The sequence below is a fragment of the Eschrichtius robustus genome, chromosome 1 (assembly GCF_028021215.1).
Source record: "Eschrichtius robustus isolate mEscRob2 chromosome 1, mEscRob2.pri, whole genome shotgun sequence".
In the NCBI taxonomy this organism is placed as follows: Eukaryota; Metazoa; Chordata; class Mammalia; order Artiodactyla; family Eschrichtiidae; genus Eschrichtius; species Eschrichtius robustus.
This window is the reverse complement of record NC_090824.1, coordinates 184,943,224-184,965,384: the sequence shown is the minus strand read 5'-3', so window position 1 is coordinate 184,965,384 and position 22,161 is coordinate 184,943,224. Positions and strand designations below refer to the sequence as shown.

At 37.0% G+C, this 22,161-nt stretch overlaps 1 protein-coding gene across 1 annotated transcript in view; it reads right to left on the bottom strand.

Moving 5' to 3' along the window:
- Nucleotides 1-22,161, bottom strand: part of MALRD1 (MAM and LDL receptor class A domain containing 1) — a 620,077-nt gene that overhangs the window by 484,671 nt on the left and 113,245 nt on the right. The window contains exons 13-14 of the mRNA XM_068545334.1: nt 14,801-14,898; nt 6,976-7,149 (exon numbers count right to left, since the gene is read on the bottom strand). Of these exons, the coding sequence (XP_068401435.1) occupies nt 6,976-7,149; nt 14,801-14,898 (272 nt within the window). The remainder of the gene's footprint in view (nt 1-6,975; nt 7,150-14,800; nt 14,899-22,161) is intronic.

Below are 22,161 nucleotides of genomic sequence, written 5' to 3'. Positions count from 1 at the left end.
TAAGTTTAATTTATTCTAACATTCTAAATAATGACTGGTATAATTTGTTTTCTTTCTTGTTAATCACTCACATTATTATGTTGTTACTCCACCATGGAAGGAAGGAAGGCAGGCAGGAAGGCAGGAAGGCAGGCAGGAAGGCAGGAAGGCAGGAAGGCAGGAAGGCAGGAAGGCAGGAAGGCAGGAAGGCAGGAAGGCAGGAAGGAAGGATGAATTTATATCCAGAGTCTTAAGGATGCATAGCAGGACCACTAGACCAGGACACGGCTAGTAAGTGCATCTCCACGTAGTCAGGGAGGATCTCTGGTCTCAAAGATCTTACAATTTACTTGATATGATACATTAACAACTAAGCTATACCATAAGTACTATATAAGAGAGAAATACAAGATACTAAAAATCAAAGAAAAGCACTTCATTATTTCTGTCAAGAATATGAGATAGAATTTGAAAAAAAAAAAAAAAAGATTTAGCAAAGAGGTAATGTTAAACTTCAGTTTTAATTGTTGCCTAAGATTCTGTTACCATGAGAAACTGGTAACATCACAAGAAAAAAAAAGGAAATGTGAACATGTAGAGTATATTTAGAAAACTTTGGGCATTGTAGGATGATGGGGTTTAGGACATGCTGTCCCAAAATAGGGCACCTATGCAGCATATGGAATATTTCTAGCCAAAGGAATTTGAGAAATGGTATGTGCAGGATGGACTTTTTGACCTTTCCTCTAAAGCAGATCAAACCCTCATGTGAGAGGAGCCCTCCCTATGCCAGCGATATCCTTATCTCTGAAGACAAAAGGACACAGAGAAGCTGAACAAAGAGGCCTAGCTAAGTTCCCCAGTTTATTACACTGGGCTCATATCTTTGCCCTATCGTACCTTTCTACAACTATCCACTCTTCATCAAACCTCTCACAAAAACACTCAGGTTTAACTATTTCTTCAGGTCTTCATTTCCTTATGAAGGCTCCCACGTCAGATAAAACTAACATTAAATAATTTTATATGCTTTTCTCCTGTTAATCTGCTTTATCAGTTTAATTTTGAGACCCAGTCAGGTACTCTAAGAGGGTCAAGAAAAACTATTTCCTCCCCTATGGTAGGAGTATAGGATTTTTTGCCTAAATGAATTATTGCCTAAATACTTGTTAAGAGAAGAGGACTGATCGCATGAATTGGTGCAACCCAACTGGACAGCAATTTGATGACATCTATTAAAAAGATAAATAGCATAGACTACAAAAATTAAGCCCATCCTCAGGGTTTACCTTAGAGAGACACTCATAGGCACACATATGAAGACCTGGGCAGGAATGTTTGCTTTAATGTCGGTTTTGATAGCAAATGAATCAGAACAACTCAAATGTGAATCAATAAATAAATGGTGATACAGATCATGGACTACTGAGCCAGTTAAAAAAAAATCTCTCTCTGTATGCTAATATGGAAAGACCTTCAACATAAGTTTCTGAGTAAAAATTAAATTACAGAAAAAATGTATAGTATGGTACTACTTAGGCTAAAAATACACATGGTTCAGATTTCTAGATATATGTGGTACATACATACATATTAATTAAATAGAAAAGGGTCTAGAGGTAAAAATAAACTAGTGTTATAGGTACCTGAAGATACAGACTATGATGGAAGGTAACGATGCTCAGGAGGGACTATTTCTTTACCTGAAATTTTTGATACTTTATAATGAGATGTATATAATTTTAATGATTTTTAAAATTCTGATTAGATCTGGTTTCTGTAGAGTCTTAGCCAAGAAATTTGGCCTTCATACAAGAGAGGCAGAAAATAGTAATAGATTTTAAAGAAGGATTTTGATGAAATGTATACAAGCATTGTGAGAAATAAATTATGCTTAACATCATTAAGTTATTGTAATGTATTTGGACAGCTTTAATTTGGAAGATTTTTTTTTTATTCATTATTGTAGTATGTCCTACATTGAAGTCAATTAAAATACAGATGTTTAATTCTTCAAACTCATTAGACAGGTAGTTATGACCACCATATTTGAAGGACTACACTACTCAAAGGAAAGCTGGAAAAAGACAGAATGTTTGTTTGGGGGCACTTCTGTGTCCCAGGAGAGGTACATGCTCCTATTCTTTGAATGGACTGGGTGCGCCCTGGGATGAGCTGAATGATGGGATAGGTCTTTAAAATATGGTTACCTCATTTTGTCCGAAGAAAACCACTAGGCTCTTTTATATCTTCATATTAAAATGTAAGTATAAAACAACTCCCAGAGCAAAATAAAGATGATATTAGGTCATCTACATGTCTGCTTGCTTACTTCTATATAATTAAATTCAGGACCATGTAATGAACGATTATAATTTGACCATTAATTAAAATTTTCCACCTTTAAACAGAGAGTAATGTTACTTCCTTTAAAAAAAAATATATCTCATATCTGTAAATAATATCACCTGATTATTCCAAAATCATCTTCACTGTTCCTATTTTGTATTACTTGCTTTAACCAAGCTGATCGTTCGATTTGTCACCAAAGGCAGTTCCCTTTGGGAACTACAGTATCAGTTAATAATTGGTATGTGAGCCAGAGGTTGCTCAGAAGAAATGTTTCAATCATTGACAAAGGCAGAGTGAAAACCTCATTTTATAAGTTTCTCAAGGTAATCTGAGAGTTAAAATTTCAAATTATATGTAAATATCTTTCCTTCTAAAACTATTTTTTAGGATCTTGCTGATTTTTGTCTTATCCAATTATATTATATTACTCCCTGAGAGAACAGAATCACTTCTTGTTTTTCTTTCAGGAAGCACAGCAACGTGTAAATATTGTTTATAATCAAGTGATTACTTTTTAGATCTGCAAAACAGAAAGAAACTTTTCCAGAGAAATACTCAACTAGCATATTTAAATTTTGGTTCTTTGATATCTTGCTTTAAAAAAGAATAATGAGAATGAAAAAATATGAATCTAAGAGGAAATGGAGACAATAGGAATATAGTAAGAAGCAGTACAGAAAAATTCAACTATAGTAATTTTTGATAAATGATGGTGGTATTAAAAATAAGATCAACAGCAAACTTTTATTTAGAGCTTACTGCATGCCAGGCACGTTCACTTATTTTAACACTGTGAAGATGGTGTTATTTTCTTCCACATTTTAAAGCAAAGGAAACAGAAGCTTAGAGAGTTGAAGTTATTGGTTGAAGCTCACATATCTAGCACGAAAAATGTGTGACCTGAGCCATGGATGACTTTGCTGTACTATATCACTACCATGAAATAAAGAGATAACTGGTCTTTAGCAGATACTGCAGAACAGAGCTACCTGGCAAAACAAGATTTAATGAAGCCCTAGGTTAAGAAGGCTGAGGACAGAGCCACATTACAGACACTAGACCAGCTTTTACTTTGTATTATAAATCTTACCCTTCACTGAATCTTCAAATAATATCAGGAAATTGTTATTGATCTATCCCATTGACTCTGATCAAGAGCGAACATGGTATCAATCATTGTGGAAAATTTCACAAAAGGGTCATTTTAAATGAAATCTGAAATATGACACAATTATACTTTAGTAGCAAACTCAAAGACAGTAGATCAACTGGAAATCAATGGACAGTATTCAGAAAAAGTACTACCTCTAGGTATGAAATTAAGAAGAGCAGTTAGGAAAAAAGAAACTGTAAATTAAATGAAAATATTTGTGTAAAAAGCTGAACATATAAAATGAGTAGGCCCAGTTAAAACAGATTGAAAAAATTCTATTAACTACTTGACTTACATTCTTCCAATAAAAACTGCACAGGAAATGGAGAGAATATTGAAATGTTGTTAATTTGCTGTTCATACAAAACAAACAGTAAGCCTAATCCTTTTCCACTAGGAAAAATGAAAGCCCTACCTAACCAGGGGTGCTGATTTCCTAAGGAACTCAGAGCAATTTGCATTCTGTTGTGATGTGTACAAGATACATAAAAGGACCACAATGAATCTGAATTTCATGGCTACAAGAGAACGAACAGAGAGGTCATACAGTCCTATGCCTTTCTCCTTTCCAATGTTTATATAGGATGACTCCATATAAATACATGTTCAGAGTTTAGTCACATTGAACTGATGACCAGGCAATGACAAAGGTCACCCTTAAGTAATTCAGTCCACTAAATTTAACGTGCCAAAGGAGCCTGTTTCCAAGAAGATAAACTTTAAATATTTGAATATTTAAAAGCTAGATTGACTATTTGTGGGTATAATCTCTTTTCCATTTGCTATTGATAAAAGAATGAAGTAGAACTGCACCTAGCTAGAATCCTCATGCATATTTCCATAGTTTTGAAAATAGACTTAGAAAAATCAGGTTAAAAACAACATATTAGAATTTTTTTTTCCAGTAAAGGACAAGAAATGGAATAGAAAAGGGTACCAAGAGGACAAAAGCTGCATCTTTAGAAGCAAACCTATCAACATTATAAGCAAACAAAATGTTCATATTAGTTCATTCTGAGGTGTGAGTACATGGGTATTTGCCTCTCTATATATTTTCTATTTGTTTGAAAGATTTAATAATATATCTAAGTAATACTAATGTATTAAATAAAACCGTGTATATGTATCTGTGTGTGACTGTGTGTATTTATGTATCTTGTATGCGTGTGTATGTGTATAAAATCTGGACTTATTCATACCAGAATGTTAACACAGGCTCCAAATTCCTTTGCCAAAGTCTTTGAGTCCAGCTGGGTTTTGAAATCTGAATAGTTCAGAGTTGAGGATGTTCATCTAAAATGTATCATGTATATTACTTGATACCCTCAGGGAGACTGGGGGCAGCACTTTATCATCAAACACATCACTAAATGAACTGCCTAACACTGGTTCAGGTCAGGAGAAATTTTGCCTCTAAATTTGTTTTTCAAAAGCTTATTGCTTTCCAAATTTTAATTTTCCAAATTGCTGATTAGAGACTGTGGACTTGTAATGAATGGCCTTCTGAATAGTGACATCTGAGAGAACAGTTCTTATTTTTCTTTTCACTGAACTGTAGTTTCTAAAACAAGCCTGTACTTCGGCCAAGTAACAGGATTACATAAGAAGGAACAGAGGTGCACGCTAAAATCCTTACCCTCTCGGGCTGAATTAAACATGGCTGAGGCTTAGCAAGAACCCAGGACAATTCATTCCCCTCAAAAAGCCAGCACAATTAAGCAGAGGCTGGGAATTCCCTGGCAGTCCAGTGGTTAAGACTCCGCCCTTCCAATGCAGGGGGCACAGGTTCGATCCCTGGTCGGGGAACTAAGATCCCACATGCCGCATTGGTGCGGCCACAAAAATACATTAAAAAAAAAGAAGAAGAAAAAGAGGCCGATTGGTGCTGACTGGGAGCCCCCAGGTAGGAGAGAGAAAAGTCAACACGTGGTGCTGATCCAGCACGGAGGGGAGTGAAGACAGAAAACATCACCAATCTGTGGATACCAAATTACAAAATTCCATCAAACCACTGGTCAATTTAAAAACTAGTTAATATGCCCCCAGATAATAAACAGCAGTCTCAATTTGCACCTCAAAACAAAGCAAGGCAAAAATCCCCAAAGAAGAAATATTAAACAGGAAAAAAAAAAAAAAAAACCCAGTGCCGAAACTCTTCAATAACGATGGTAGGTTAATGAGGCCAAGAAAGAATGGCACAAGCTTCAACTCATAATATTTCTCAAATAGCCAGTTCTAACAAAGAACATTCTGGGTTTTGTCTTTTGTTTTTTTATTAAGACTTTTAGAGCAGTTTTAGGTTCGCTGCACAACTGAGAGGAAGGTACAGAGGGTTCCCACACACCTCCTGCCCCCAGGCGTCCGATAGCCTCCTCCATTATCAACGTCCTCCACCAGAGGGGGACATGTATTCCAACCCATAAAATAACACTTACACATCATAATCACTCATGGCAAAAGGTTTTCCCCAAAGGATGAGTCCTGTATTCTCTAGCAGTCTGTTGTTCTCTGGGTGGAGCTGTTCGTTCTGAGGTGAGGTATTATTTTAACTACATCTTCTCCAAAATATCTTGTGCTCTCTCTGTTGGATTTCTGTATTTACCTCAGTTTGGAAATGAGTATCAGATGAGGTGTGTTATTTTTCAGAGGCTCCTAACACCCCAACAATGTTCTTACTTCCCCACCCCCATTTACAGAGGAAGAATCAGAAGCACGGAAGGATTAAGCAACTTCCCTCTGACTGGACACCTGGGTTTGAACCCCAGGCTCCAGAGCTCATGTTCATAGCTACCATTTTAGCTACATTCTCTTTAATTCAGATTCCTCTCAAGAATTGCTTTTATTATCACTGTGGTTTTCACAGATTGGAAAATTTGAAGCTCAAAGATGTAATGTACACAATCACTTAACAACCCATGGGGTGAGCAGAGATGGGAACTCAGACTATGTGACTCCTAAGGCCGTGAGTGTTCCACTATGTTCCACCATCTAATCTAGTTTCTAAACTAGCTCTTTTCAAACATCATCTAGAAGGGAGTCATGTCCAGGAGGGTGGAAGCTGGTGCACCCATTTGATAAGCTACAGTTTCCTTCTTTCATTAACAAAGTAAATGACATAAAAGTGTGATAAAATTCTCAGCATTAATGGGCAGCAGAAAATAAGGCAATAGGATTAAAATACGAGTGCAGCCCGGATTTTTTTCACTACCTCATATAATCCACCATCCTCACTTAAGAAAACAAATATTTTCCCGTTAAATTACTCTTCTCTCCGCCATCCTATTCAATTCTTATCTCCATTTTTGCTATGCTTCCACAAGTAAGTCTTGAGCAATTAATCAAGATAACCTCTCTACTCATCCCTGATTGTGAATGTTTGCTTTATTAATATCAGATACATTTATGGGATATATGTACTATATTATTATCTGGAAAGATCAGCATTAAATAAGCATCTTCTGCTCAGTTGTATTAATTTCTTACGTGCTTACCTGAAAAGGCAGAGTAGATTCTCCAGCCTTCGCCAACAGATTGATTTTTGCTTGTTTCCACTGAGATTTGGAGATTCCAATTAGATCACCGTGCTTCTGCAAATCCCCATCCAGTGATGTTCTTGTAAAAACCGAGAGATGTGAATGCTGAGACAAACGATACCAAAACTGCACCTGGTGAAAAATGTGTTTGAATGATATAAATATTCCATTTACCTGTGTCCAGTAGCTCTTCTATAGTTAAAAATATCCCAAACTACTTCTTAGTTCTCCTCCAAACATGCAGACCCAGAAAATGCTAAGTACATCTTCTGCCAGCCTTTGTATTCCCTCCTTAAAAAAAAAGCTCAAGGTAGCTACATTAACTGATATTTTTAACACATGTCATAGAGACATCTAAAGAAATGGGACACTAGCATCCTGCTCAGACAAGTGTGAGGACATATATTTGTCCACACCGTCATGGAAGTTTTACAGGACCTTCACTATTGCTTCTTATGAATCTGGGGAGATACACGTTCTATATCTGACTCAAAAATTACAAAACCATGTATTACTATTCATTCTCCTTGATGTCTCAATCCAAGAAAAAGTTATCTCAAAAAACTTGATTTCTCAGGTAAGAGAAAACTGCTATGAATACTTTTCATTAATTCCTTCTCCATTGTGACATTATCAAAAAACTTGGGAGATTATATAATACTGTTCATCAATAATTTAATCCAACTAGAAAATGTTCTCTTTCAGGCTAGGGAGCCTTGACTTTATCAATTTGGTTCCTACTCACCACCAGTGATGACATAATCTAAACGACTGACAGGTTAACTAGGTAGTGGAGAAAACACAGAGTAGTATTTTAAGGTGCCAATAGCAGTAGCTATAATGTGGAATTCAGCACTATCGTTTATTCAGCAAATACTTACTGAGCATTTACTAAATACTGGGCCCTGTGCAAGGCGAAAACTAATTGCCTCAGTGGTTGGACGACCCAATACAAAATATGTCAAAAAAACCCCACAAAAGCAAGTGCAGACACACAGCAATTTTTTCTTGTTCTCATTATGCCATAGAGAGTTCTAATGCTGCAGATTTCAAAAAAAACACAGTATCATTCAGAGATGAGGCCCCTGAGAAATGATATCACTCTCTTTGGACTCAAAGTGACTCCTTTTCAGTTTCACTACATTTTAAAGTTTTGGTTTTTTTCCTTTGTCATTGGGCTTTTATTTTGTTATGTGGACAGATGTTATCACATATATTATTTCTTTATTATCCCATTAATTTCACTGTTGGTACCAATTTCAGTGGAGATGAAAGTTGGAAAAAAATTTTTAATGCTCTTTTAAAAAATTGTTCAAAACATCAAGCATTCTCTGTTCCAATGTGCTACACATTTTTTTTCAATGTCTACTTAATTGCCACCACCTGATCAAAGCATTCTTTCTGACTGTCCATTTCATATTAGATTTACTACCAAGCTCACCTACACTCAGGCCTTTAAGCAAGAAACGCAAAGTCAAACAGAAGTGTTTGATTAAATTCTATGGAAAGGGAGGATGTATGTTCCTCAACCGCAATTAAACTTTAGATCCCTGCTGTAGTTTCAGCATGTTCCAAGCTTGTAAATATGCAAAATGGAGCTTTAAACCTAGTTGTACAAGAGCTGTGCAAGCCCCATCAGAATTTCAAGCTGTCATGTTGTCACTCAGTACATTACCAGTGCGAAGTTATTTTAATAGTGCATTAAGAGTAAATACCAATGGGATTTATATTCAGTAAGATAAGAGCTTAGAACTTATATTTAATTTACTTTTTTAAAAACAGAATTGGCATTGTAGAGATTTAAGGAGAATTCTTTAGTTCGGTATAGACCAAGAAACTTTCCAGAGTCTTTTCAAATTTAATATTGGTAAGGGTAAAATCACTGAACAAAAGTTATAAATACAGCTGTGATTTTCGATAGGAACTTAGCCAACATCGTGGCTCTCACTGTGATACACACTAGCAGTGGAACACTAAGTCTTAAACTCAGAATCACAATGCACGTTGTGAATTCCTCTTAGAACATATCAAGGCACTTTGTATTTAGCAGGTATTCAGTTAATAGGTATTGAAGAAAAGAAGGACGTTTGAGTGGGACCATCAGCATTCTTGCTAAAGCAAATGTCTATAAACCTTGAAAGAGAGACCTGCTCTGTGTTATAAAATGTGCAAGGAATTAAGTGTCCTTAAGGACCTCAGAGCTTTATGGGAGAGAGTGAAAAGAAAAGGAACAATTAAGTATAGTGCATATGATGACAAAGGTATGAAAACAGTGTGGCTATTTACATGTAAATGAATTAAACAAAATGAAAAAGTCACTTTCTTGGTTACACTCATCACATTTTAAGTGCTCAATAGCTATTTGTAGCTAGTGACTTCCATAGTGGACATAGCAGAGGAAAATTTCCATCACAGAAAATTCTATTAAAAAGAGCTGTATGTTAAAATTACACCAACCATTTAAAATTTATTTACTACTTTTCATTTTAAAGGAAATTATTGTCTTGATTCATGCCTGATTCATTAAAAAGCAGTTATATAAAATGTTAATATTAAAGGCTTGCTTTTATTTCTCCTCGGTTTTCACTAAGTTGTATATACATGTACAACTTGGGTTGTATGTATAGGGTGACTATGCAAGACCGTGAATCATTTTATTCAAGAGAATTTCCTGTGGTTAAAAAACTTCCAACAAAGCAGTTCCTTTAATTGCAAATTGGAAAGAAAAGAAATGAAGCTCAAATTACTTTACTGTTTTTAATTGTATTCTCTGATTTTATATTATTTGTATATTTTTAGAAATATTGAATCTGGGACATCCCTGGAGGTCCAGTGTTTAAGACTCCACGCTTCCACTGTAGCAGGCATGGGTTCCATCCCTGGTTGGGGAACTAAGATCCCACATGCCACTTGGTGCGGCCAAAACACACACACACACACACACACACACACACACACACACACTGAATCATTCATTTTACTATAAAAAGAAAGGACACCATATCAGGTGACTTATACTACTAGTTACCGAGTGTAGGTGAATAACTAATCTTGCTCTTTGGTTTCTACAGGGCCCTGTGATATTCCCAGAGGAATGGCCAGTTCTACAGAAGAATGTAATTAGGAACAATTAGTAATTACTAATTAGTAAATCTCTGAGACTAAATTTTGCAAAGGACATTAACAGGACATTATTTAGAAGTTCAAAATAATGTCTTCTTTATTTCTCTTTTCTGTTTCATTTTATTTTGGTCTGTCTCCCGTTGGAACTCTTCAAATTTTCTGCTTTTTTCCTCAATTTTCCTATGGTCTTTGTTCCACTTGCTTCCCTATTAGGGAGCTTTTTGGTCAGATCTTCATGTCTTTTCACAGTTATTCTCCAAATTCTCAGCTACCTCTGCCTTCTCTGCTTCATGTCGACCCCTGTCTGGTATTTGCTACACCTGTTATATCTTCAAGGTCTAGAATAATAAAAAGAGTAAAACACAAAAAAGTTTTAAAAAAAAAAGGAAAAGAAACAAGATATCTGTAACTCCTCAAAACTCAAGTGGAATAAGTCAGTGTAGGGGAGGGGGAGCATTCATCTCTCTCTCACACACACACACCCCTCATCATTACCATAGTGATTCTTATGACTCCTATTCATTATCATGTTTTTGCCTATTTTTATCTGAACAAGCTTAAGTAAAAGTTTACAATCTTCAATAAAATATAATCTGTTTTTCTCATCTAAATGATTAATCTTCATGTGTTTTGACAATGTACAACTGGGGAGAATATCTGCTCAACCTTTCCCCAATAAACCATTGCTTCCTCTAGATTCCATCTCATGCTCTAATACTATCATTGGAGTAAACAAAACAATCAGAGAACAGATCATGAGTGCACCATTCCAAGCCCCATTGTATATTACTTTTTTTTCTAAATTTCTCTCTGCTATGAGCTCATCACTCTACTTGGGGAACATTACAAGAGATGGCCTTTTCAAACTCATTGAGAGAGTTGTTATAAGTGGGTTATCACTTATATATATGGTTTATACGTATATATGTGTATGTTATATATTATATATAATATATATTTGTTTAATTTATATACTGTTACATTATATATTATATATACTTACATATAATATTACATATTATATGTATTTTATATTTTTCTCACTCTCTGTAGCACTTCACACTGAACTGCTATCAATATGCCTCACTAAATTCTATATTTTGTTATGGCAAACGTGTTTACATTGTCCCTAGTACATTCCCAGCATTAAAGGCTATGATGAGCACGGAGTAGGGAAGCAATAGGTGTGCACTGAATCAGAGAAAGAACATTTACACTGGTATGTGTGCAAGCAGGGGAGAAGTCTCAGAAGAACTATTTTTGTTTTGTTCTTTACTTCCTTGAATCTGAACCAAATGAGTTCTCACATGTCTCTCTCTGCATTGGCTGCTGGAAAACTTAGATTCAAATATGTAGCCTGGCCCTCATAAACTTTATTTTTGGAGCCAACCTATCTTTCATTTCATCTGTCTTTTTCCTGGTATCTCTATTCACTTCTTTTTAATTTTATGAATTTTTTGATTAAAGAGGATTAGAATAGCAAAATGAGTTGGGGAATACAAAAAAACAAAAGACACACACACAAAGTGGCATTGAAAGCGGAAGCTTCATGTTACCAGTCCTGCTGTATTTAATTATGAAGTCCTAAAAGTGAGATATGTCTTTTATACAGTAACTCAAATATGAGAGTGAGAAAATATTAATATCCACATAAATCTTCAGATTTTACATTTCCTAATTTATTAAAAACAGTAACAGGGCTTCCCTGGTGGCACAGTGGTTAAGAATCTGCCTGCCAATGCAGTGGACACAGGTTCGTGCCCTGGTCCAGGAGGATCCCACATGCCCCCGAGCAGCTAAGCCCATGCACCACAGCTGCTGAGCCTGCGCTCTAGAGCCCGTGAGCCACAACTACTGAGCCCGCGTGCCACAACTACTGAAGCTCGTGTGCCTAGAGCCCATGCTCCACAACAAGAGAAGCCACCGCAATGAGAAGCCCGAGCATCGCAACGAAGAGTAGCCTCCACTCGCCGCAACTAGAGAAAGCCAGCTCACAGCAACGAAGACCCAACGCAGCCAAAAATAATAAACATCAAAATAAAATAAATTAATTTAAAAAAGAAAAAGTTTAAAATAAGAAAGAAACAGTAACAGTATTTCGACAGCAATAAGAAATAGTAGCTTCTGGCTCCCACATGTTCTGTTTGTCCTATCTCCTGGCTATTCCAAGGAAAAATGCCAAATTTCCACCAGTGACCAAAGGAGCTTTTGAAGCTTTTAAATAAAAGTCCACATCTTGAACAATGAGTAGTTACAGGAACAATTCTGCATGTTGATGCCATGTGTTGGCTACACATAAAGTACAGGGTAATTCATGCAAAAAGACCCTAAAAAGCTGCTGTTAGAAAAAAGGACTCAAAAGAAAGCTTCATATTCCTTTAAAGTCCTTTCAAACAAATATTCTTAACTCTGTTAGCCTGGTATGATTATGTAGAGAAAAAAATGTAATTTCATAAAATGAAGGCTTTAATCATATCAAAGTGCCCAACTTTGGTTATTTCACCACCCCACTTTACCATTTTATAATAAAGAACATTCGCTATTCCATGAATACAACTATTATCAATCAGTATGTTCCAATTAGGAAGATCAGCTGGATTTTCTGATTACTCGAGAAGATAAGAATTTGGTTTGTTAGCTTATTTTGTAACTTTCATGAAAGAAAAAATCCCACATTACCACAAACTTATAAAACAGTAATAGTATATTCTTAGAATACTCCTATGGGAGAGAACTTTGGCCATGTGTATCTCAGACTATAAATAACCTCTAACAATCTAATAGTAATGCTAAGCTGGAAAGTACTATAAAGTAATCCAAATATCCCTCCCTCTAACTCAAAGATTACCAACATTCAAGCAGATATAGATAAAAGGGAAAAAACAAATACCTCTTTGGCAGTCTGTAATACTCTTACTTTTCCACAAACCAAGGCAAACCTCTAAATCAGTATCCAAGGCCTTGGAAGGTTGAGGACTTGGTTCTGAGAGATAAACCACCAAGTATCTAAATTGTCCATTGCTTTCACTGAGGCTCCGCCCCAATAGCTCCCACAGGTAAGCTCCAAACTTAAGCCACAATAGAGAAAAATGTCAAGTAGAAACAATCATAAATTGTGGGTCAATCCCTATGACCACAGATTAATGGCTACCCACATACAACAATGGGAAATGCAGATCATCTTTAAAAAGAAGAAAACTGTATGATTTCTCAGTGAGTCTCAGAATTTCTAATAAGCTCTTAGTGTTAGTGTTCACATTTCTGTAAAAGAGGCAGAATTAACAAATTCTATTCTTTTTTTATCCAGTGTCATTAACGAATTTAACAACAGCAATTGCATTACTTTGGTATATGACATTAAATTAAAGTTCAGTAAGCCTGTAAGGTACTTTTAAAGAGCAAGTAAATGCTTCAGGAGTTCTCAAAAAAAACAAACAAACAAACAAAAAACCCTACATCTATCACATAAGATTTAATTAAAATAAACCACAGGTGGGAGACTCCAGAGTCCATCTGGGTGAGGTGGAAGTGGAGTCCAGGCAGTTGCTTTAATCCAAATTCCCACAGAGAAATGGGCAGCAAAAACCAAAGGGGAAAAAAAAAGAGAAGGACAACCTATTAAGAGTTCTGGACACACTCACTGAGAATTATATCAAGCTGAAAGTATAATTAAATTTATACTTTAATTAAAAAGGTCTGATGATCTGTAATTTATCATCAGGAATGCCTGTGTTAGTGCTGTAACCCTGAGTTTCTAGGTAATGAACTTAGTGCATGGCACTATTGATCCCTTCATTATTTTCTGATAACCAAGAAAAAAAAAAAAAAGCTGAAATCCTAAAGGCTTAGGGACATGTCAGAACTCTCAAAAGGACGGAAAGCAAGGCAAGCTGAACAGAAGCATCTAATAGGCATTCATGTTAAGGAAAGTAAAGGGATTATGTTTATTGAACACCTAATACCTGCCAAGTACTTTTCCAGGTGCTTTACTTAATCACGTTTGAATTCTCACAACCATGTGAAGAAGGCAGGCTAACACTATGCTTCCAGTGTGGACACTGAGTCTCAAAGGAAGCATATCGTTTGTAGCAGAACTGAGATTGGAACCAGGTGGAACTAGGTCCATCTGACTCCAAAGTCCCTCTTCTTTCTTCTCTGTTGTGCTGTGGAAATGACCTGAGTATTTTATCCCTTGGTCTGTGTTTACCTGGCACCAGAAGGACTAACTGAAAAAATAAAATTTTGGAAATGTAATTATTTTTTCTGCACATATTTATCTTTCTTTATTCATCCTTTCATTTTTCTTTCAGTAGAACTTGTTGAACTGCTTTTATTTTCCTCAACTAACACTGTTGGCCAAGATAACAAGCAGTTTGGGCAACCTGTATCCACAGCTTTAAATTATTGAAAGAACTACATGGAAAGAATGCAAAATGACAGAAATATTTTTGAATAGGCCCCCCAAAAGAAGGGTGTAAGTTATATACTGCAAATGTCTTCCGGAACAAAATGACATTTCACGTTGAAATAGCTCATATAAATCTCTCAGTTCATTGTGAAAATATTAGTAAAACACAGCAGGCATGTACTAGCTAGAGTAACCCAAGCTTAACAGTTTACAACTACAGAATGGCCAATGGAAATTCCAATAATTGGGTACCTGACACAGGGTAGAGGCATTGAGTGATTTTGTAAGAACAGGACTTCCAAGCTTGGCCACTGCAGGTGATCCATGTGCCCCCAAATAAATAAACGATCCTGCAAAAACAAACGTAAAGCCATAGGGATACAAGTTCTACTGTTGGACATTTAGTCGTTCTTTGCCCTAAGGTGCACACATTCAACTGTCAATCAGATAAAGAAAATTACATTTTTACTTCTTAACCATTAAGCTCTGTAGATAACAAAAAAAGTGCTTTCATATGGATAACATTAAATATCTAAAATAAAACCCAAGTGATGAAAAACAAGCTCTTGATCTAAATCCTCTCAACAAATATGTTTATTGGCTTAACTCACCTCACAGTTAGAAATCAAATTAAATGAAGCTTCTAAGTTTACAATTAGATATTCAACATACCCTTACAAAATTCCCATGAGACATTTGCTTGTAAGTTTCTTCCCGATGTACTGAAGGATAGGAGCCTATAGAATGCGTTTGGTTTCTCCTGGGGCTTACATGTTTGACACTGTTGTCTGTGCTAGTGGGGATGAAAGCTTAATTAAAGATCTAATCTAGTGTTAACAAAATAACTGCTTTTAGATTTTAACTACAGTGGATGTGCTCATGGCAAATGTAGGCGCGGGATAACATCTCTTAGCAGCTGGAAGGATCACACATTCTGAACGGCTGTCAGGGGTAGCTTCCTTGAATAATGAAAATTTACAAGGAAGGTTATGCTAAACAATGTCAAGTCCTGATCCTGCCCTTTGATAATCATAGAGTGATGGGCAACTTGGAAAGCCAACTATTTTGATGAAAAAAACACATTCAAAGGTGATTTTCTTAGACACAGATCAATGCTGACTGCACAGAATGAAAAGGATTTCAGAATTAAAACATATTACTTTATAGATACCACCACATGTTTAACCAAACAACCAAGGTTGCAAGTCAGCAGTGTGGTCTCTGAGTGGGAAAAATAGAACCCAGTTTATATGGGTGTTAAATCTCAAAGCCAATTGGGAAGGATAAAGATCACTGTTCCCAAAATCTAAACTAAGAGTAATAGAAACAGCATATATGAGCTCATTAAATTCTCTATTTCACCTATAAAAGAGTAGAGCAGGAAAAGATGATTTTGAAAAATTAATCCAGCTTAAAAATCCTTTACTTGAGGTTCAAGTAAAACTCAACTGAATAATGTCAAGAGTAATTAAAATTCTAAAATTAACATACATTCAAAGATCTTACTCCCCTGGTCATTTAAAACAATATGGATGATTTCAAACAAGCAGTTAATGAAGGATGAAACATATAAACACTAAAACTCCAAAATCTAAAGGAAGCAAAGGGTTTGAACAAATTGATTATGCCACAAAAGTAACTGGAAAAGTGATAGGAAAAAAATCTACCAGAACATATGGCACTACAGCTGAATTTTATTTAATTTTATTTAATTTTATTTAATTTTTAAAGAATACTAGCACATGACTTGCATATATCTCAGGTCTTAGAAAAATATGGAGAGCTCCCTGACTCATTTTATGATGCCAGATATCTCTGTTAAGAATGATGAAAATAGAATAAAAATAGAGCAATATCACTCATGATCATACATACAAAATTCAAATTAAAATGTTTCAATTGCATCTGAAATTCTTATCAAAAAATAATGTATCCTGACGAGTGAGCTTTCCAAGAATAGAGGTTTGGTTTGATTTAACAGACCTATCAACAGTCAATGAGATCAACAAATTAAAGAGTAAAATCATAGATTCATATCAACAAATATTGAAAAGACTGTGAAAAACAGTCAGCCATTCCAAATAACCTCAATAAAATATTTTAAAAAAACAATTAATAAAGATTAGTGACCAACCACAAAATAAATAACATTTTCAATGGTAAACAACAAAACTATTTAATTACAATGAGAAACTACCTAGAGAATTGTGTCACCATTAGTAATTAGAGGATATATGAGATAATATTAATTATCGTGGACCAGGATTATCTTATAAATCTAGTAAATGTGAAAGTCAAGAGAACAAAATTTCTAGTAAACACAATAGAAAAGTAGAGATAGAGTTCCACAAGTATTGCCAATAATATAATTGTAAAAATAGAAACCCCAACAGATGTTATCTTTTAATAAAGACAAGTATGAATAAAAGAATTTAGTAAGGTAAATAGAAACAGAGAAACACTTTTAAGTCATTTTTATTTATTTTAGCAGTAAGACACGGGATGTAGAGTGGTAAGAAATTTTCTACTCACAGTTAACAACAATAATACAAAATACGTAGGAATAAATTTAACAAGAATGGGACAAGACTTATATGAAGAACATTATAAAACTCCATGGAGTAAGGCCAGACACTATCAAACTCTTAGAGGAAAACATAGGCAGAACACTCTATGACATACATCACAGCAAGATTCTTTTTGACCCAGCTCCCAGAGAAATGGAAATAAGAACACAAATAAACAAATGGGACCTAATGAAACTTAAAAGCTTTTGCACAGCAAAGGAAACCATAAACAAGACCAAAAGACAACCCTCAGAATGGGAGAAAATATTTGCAAATGAAGCAACTGACAAAGGATTAATCTCCAAGATTTACAAGCAGCTCATGCAGCTCAATAACAAAAAAACGAACAACCCAATCCAAAAATGGGCAGAAGACCTAAATAGACATTTCTCCAAAGAAGATATACAGATTGCCAACAGACACATGAAAGAATGCTCAACATCATTAATCATTAGAGAAATGCAAATCAAAACTACAATGAGATACCATCTCACACCGGTCAGAATGGCCATCATCAAAAAATCTAGAAACAATAAATGCTGGAGAGGGTGTGGAGGAAAGGGAACACTCTTGCACTGTTGGTGGGAATGTAAATTGATACAGCCACTATGGAGAACAGTATGGAGGTTCCTGAAAAAACTACAAATAGAACTACCATACGACCCAGCAATCCCACTACTGGGCATATACCCTGAGAAAACCATAGGTCAAAAAGAGTCATGTACCAAAATGTTCATTGCAGCTCTATTTACAATAGCCAGGACATGGAAGCAACCTAAATGTCCATCGACAGATGAATGGATAAAGAAGATGTGGCACATATATACAATGGAATATTACTCAGCCATAAAAAGAAATGAAATGGAGGTATTTGTAATGAGGTGGATGGAGTTAGAGTCTGTCATACAGAGTGAAGTAAGTCAGAAAGAGAAAAACAAATACAGTATGCTAACACATATATACGGAATCTAAGGAAAAAAAAAAAAAAAGCCATGAAGAACCTAGTGGCAAGACGGGAATAAAGACACAGACCTACTAGAGAATGGACTTGAGGATATGGGGAGGGGGTGGGGTGAGATGTGACAGGGTAAGAGAGTGTCATGGACATATATACACTACCAAATGTAAAATAGATAGCTAGTGGGAAGCAGCCGCATAGCACAGGGAGATCAGCTCGGTGCTTTGTGACCACCTAGAGGGGTGGGATGGGGAGGGTGGGAGGGAGGGAGATGCAAGAGGGAAGAGATATGGGAACATATTGTATGTGTATAACTGATTCACTTTGTTATAAAGCAGAAGCTAACACACCATTGTAAGGCAATTATACTTCAATAAAGATGTTTAAAAAAAAAAAAAAAAAACTCCATGGAATACTATAAGCCTTCTGATTAAATGAAAAGAGATAACATGTTATTAGATGGAAAGATGATATTATGAAAATATTATGTTAGTAAAAACTGATGTGGACGCTAAATGTAATCCTGAGAGAATTTTAACCAAATATTTGAAAAACAGATAATACTCACTTAAAGTTTATATACGCAGGTTAGGCCTAAAGATACTGAACTCTGACCCCAGACCCATGTACTTCCAGGAATACGTCTCTGGATTTATTTTCTTGCAAGCCTGCTCCACAGAATACACTGAGTTAAGAGACCTGTGGAATTACAGTATGCCAAAGAGACTGTTCCTGTTAATCCAAACTGTTCATTGTAAAACTCTTGTACACCCATATACCCCAGACGGGCTAGCTGAGCAGCACAGTATAAAAATAAAGAATGGAGGGGTGATTTTTGGCTGTGTTGGGTCTTCGTTGCTGTGCGCAGGCTTTCTCTAGTTGTGGCAGGCAGGGGCTGCTCTTCGTTGTGGTGTGCGGCCTTCTTGTTTTGGTGGCTTCTCTTGCTGCGGAGCGTGGGCTCTGGGCACACGGGCTTCAGTAGTTGTGGCGTGCAGGCTCTAGAGCACAGGCTCAGTGGTCGTGGCTTGGTTGCTCCGCTGCATATGGGATCTTCCTGGACCAGGGATTGAACCTGTGTCCCCTGCGTTGGCAGGTAGATTCTTGTCCACTGCACCACCAGGTGTATAGTGAGGAGGAACCAAGATGGCAGAGTAGAAGGACATGCTCTCACTCCCTCCTGTGAGAACACCTGAATCACAACTAGCTGCTACACAATCATCGACAGGAAGACACTGGAACTCACCAAAAAAGATACCCCACATTCAAAGACAAAGGAGAAACCGCAATGAGACGGTAGGAGGGGCACAGTCACAGTAAAGTCAAATCCCATAACTGCTGGGTGGGTGACTCACAGACTGGAGAACACTTATACCACAGAAGACCACCCACTGGAGTGAAGGTTCTGAGCCCCATGTCAGGCTTCCCAACCTAGGGGTCCGGCAACGGGAGGAGGAATTCCTAGAGAATCAGACTTTGAAGCCTAGTGGGATTTGATTGCAGGACTTCGACAGGACTGGGGGAAACAGAGACTCCACTCTTGGAGGGCACACACAAAGCAATGTGTGCATCGGGACCCAGGGGAAGGAGCAGTGACCCCAGGGGAGACTGAACCAGACCTACCTGCTAGTGTTGGAGGGTCTCCTGCAGAGGCAGGGGGGTGGCTGCAGCTCACCGTGGGGACAAGGACACTGGCAGCAGAAGTTCTAGAAGTACTCCTTGGTGTGAGCCCTCCCAGAGTCTCTCATTAGCCCCATCAAAGGGCCCAGGTAGGCTCCAGTGTTGGGTTGCCTCGGGCCAAACAACCAACAGGGAGGGAACCCAGCCCCACCCATTAGCAGTCAAGCAGATTAAATTTTTACTGAGCTCCGCCCATCAGAGCAACAGTCAGCTCTACCCACCACCAGTCCCTCCCATCAGGAAACTTACACAAGCCTCTTAGATAGCCTCACACACCAGAGGCAGAGAGCAGAAGCAAGAAGAACTACAATCCTGCAGCCTGTGGAACAAAAACCACATTCACAGAATGATAGACAAGATGAAAAGGCAGAGGGCTATGTACCAGATGAAGGAACAAGATAAAACCCCAGAAAAACAACTAAATGAAGTGGAGATAGGCAACCTTCCAGAAAAAGAATTCAGAATAATGATAGTGAAGATGATCCAGGACCTCAGAAAAAGAATGGAGGCAAAGATCGAGAAGATGCAAGAAATCTTTAACAAAGACCTAGAAGAATTAAAGAACAAACAGAGATGAACAATACAATAACTGAAATGAAAACTACACTAGAAGGAATCAATAGCAGAATAACTGAGGCAGAAGAACGGGTAAGCGACCTGGAAGACAGAATGGTGGAATTCACTGCTGCGGAACAGAATAAAGAGAAAAGAATGAAAAGAAATGAAGACAGCCTAAGAGACCTCTGGGACAACATTAAACGCAACAACATTCGCATAATAGGGGTCCCAGAAGGAGAAGAGAGAGAGAAAGGACCAGAGAAAATATTTGAAGCGATTATAGTTGAAAACTTCCCTAACATGGGAAAGGAAACAGCCACCCAAGTCCAGGGAGCGCAGAGAGCCCCAAACAAGATAAACCCAAGGAGAAACACGCCAAGACACGTAGTAATCAAATTGGCAAAAATTAAAGAGAAAGAAAAATTATTGAAAGCAGCAAGGGAAAAACAACAAATAACATACAAGGGAACTCCCATAAGGTTAACAGCTGATTTCTCAGCAGAAACTCTACAAGCCAGAAGGGAGTGGCATGATATACTTAAAGTGTTGAAAGGGAAGAACCCACAACCAAGATTACTCTACTTGGCAAGGATCTCATTCAGATTTGATGGAGAAATCAAAAGTTTTACAGACAAGAAAAAGCTAAGAGAATTCAGCACCACCAAACCAGCTCTACAACAAATGCTAAAGGAACTTCTCTAAGTGGGAAACACAAGAGAAGAAAAGGACCTACAAAAACAAACCCAAAACAATTCAGAAAATAGTCACAGGAACATACATGTCGATAATTACCTTAAACATGAATGGATTAAATGCTCCAACCAAAAGACACAGGCTTGCTGAATGGATACAAAAACAAGACCCATATATATGCTGTCTACAAGAGACGCGCTTAAGACCTAGGGACACATACAGACTGAAAGTGAGGGGATGGAAAAAGATATTCCATGCAAATGGAAATCAAAAGAAAGCTGGAGGGCTTCCCTGGTAGCGCAGTGGTTGAGAACCTGCCTGCCAATGCAGGAGACACGGGTTCGAGCCCTGGTCTGGGAAGATCCCACATGCCATGGAGCAACTAGGCCCGTGAGCCACAATTACTGAGCCTGCGCGTCTGGAGCCTGTGCTCCGCAACAAGGGAGGCCGCGATAGTGAGAAGCCCGCACACCGCGATGAAGAGTGGTCCCCACTTGCCGCAACTGGAGAAAGCCCTCACACAGAAACGAAGACCCAACACAGCCATAAATAAATAAAATAAAATAAATAAATAAATTAAAATTAAAAAAAAAAAAAAACAAAAAAGAAAGCTGGAGTACCAATACTCATATCAGACAAAATAGACGTTAAAAGAAAGCGGGAGTAGCAATACTCATAACAGATAAAATAGACTTTAAAATAAAGAATGTTACAAGAGACAAGGAAGGACACTACATAATGATCAAGGGTTCAATCCAAGAAGAAGATATAACAATTATAAATATATATGCACCCAACATAGGAGCACCTCGATACATTATGCAACTGCTAACAGCTATAAAAGGGGAAATCAACAGTAACACAATAATAGTGGGGGACTTTAACACCTCGCTTACACCAATGGACAGATCATCCAAAATGAAAATAAATAAGGAAACAGAAGCTTTAAATGACACAATAGACCAGACAGATTTAATTGATATTTATAGGACATTCCATCCAAAAACACAGATTACACTTTCTTCTCAACTGCACATGGAACATTCTCCAGGATAGATCACATCTTGGGTCACAAATCAAGCCTCAGTAAATTTAAGAAAACTGAAATCATATCAAGCATCTTTTCTGACCACAACGCTATGAGATTAGAAATGAATTAC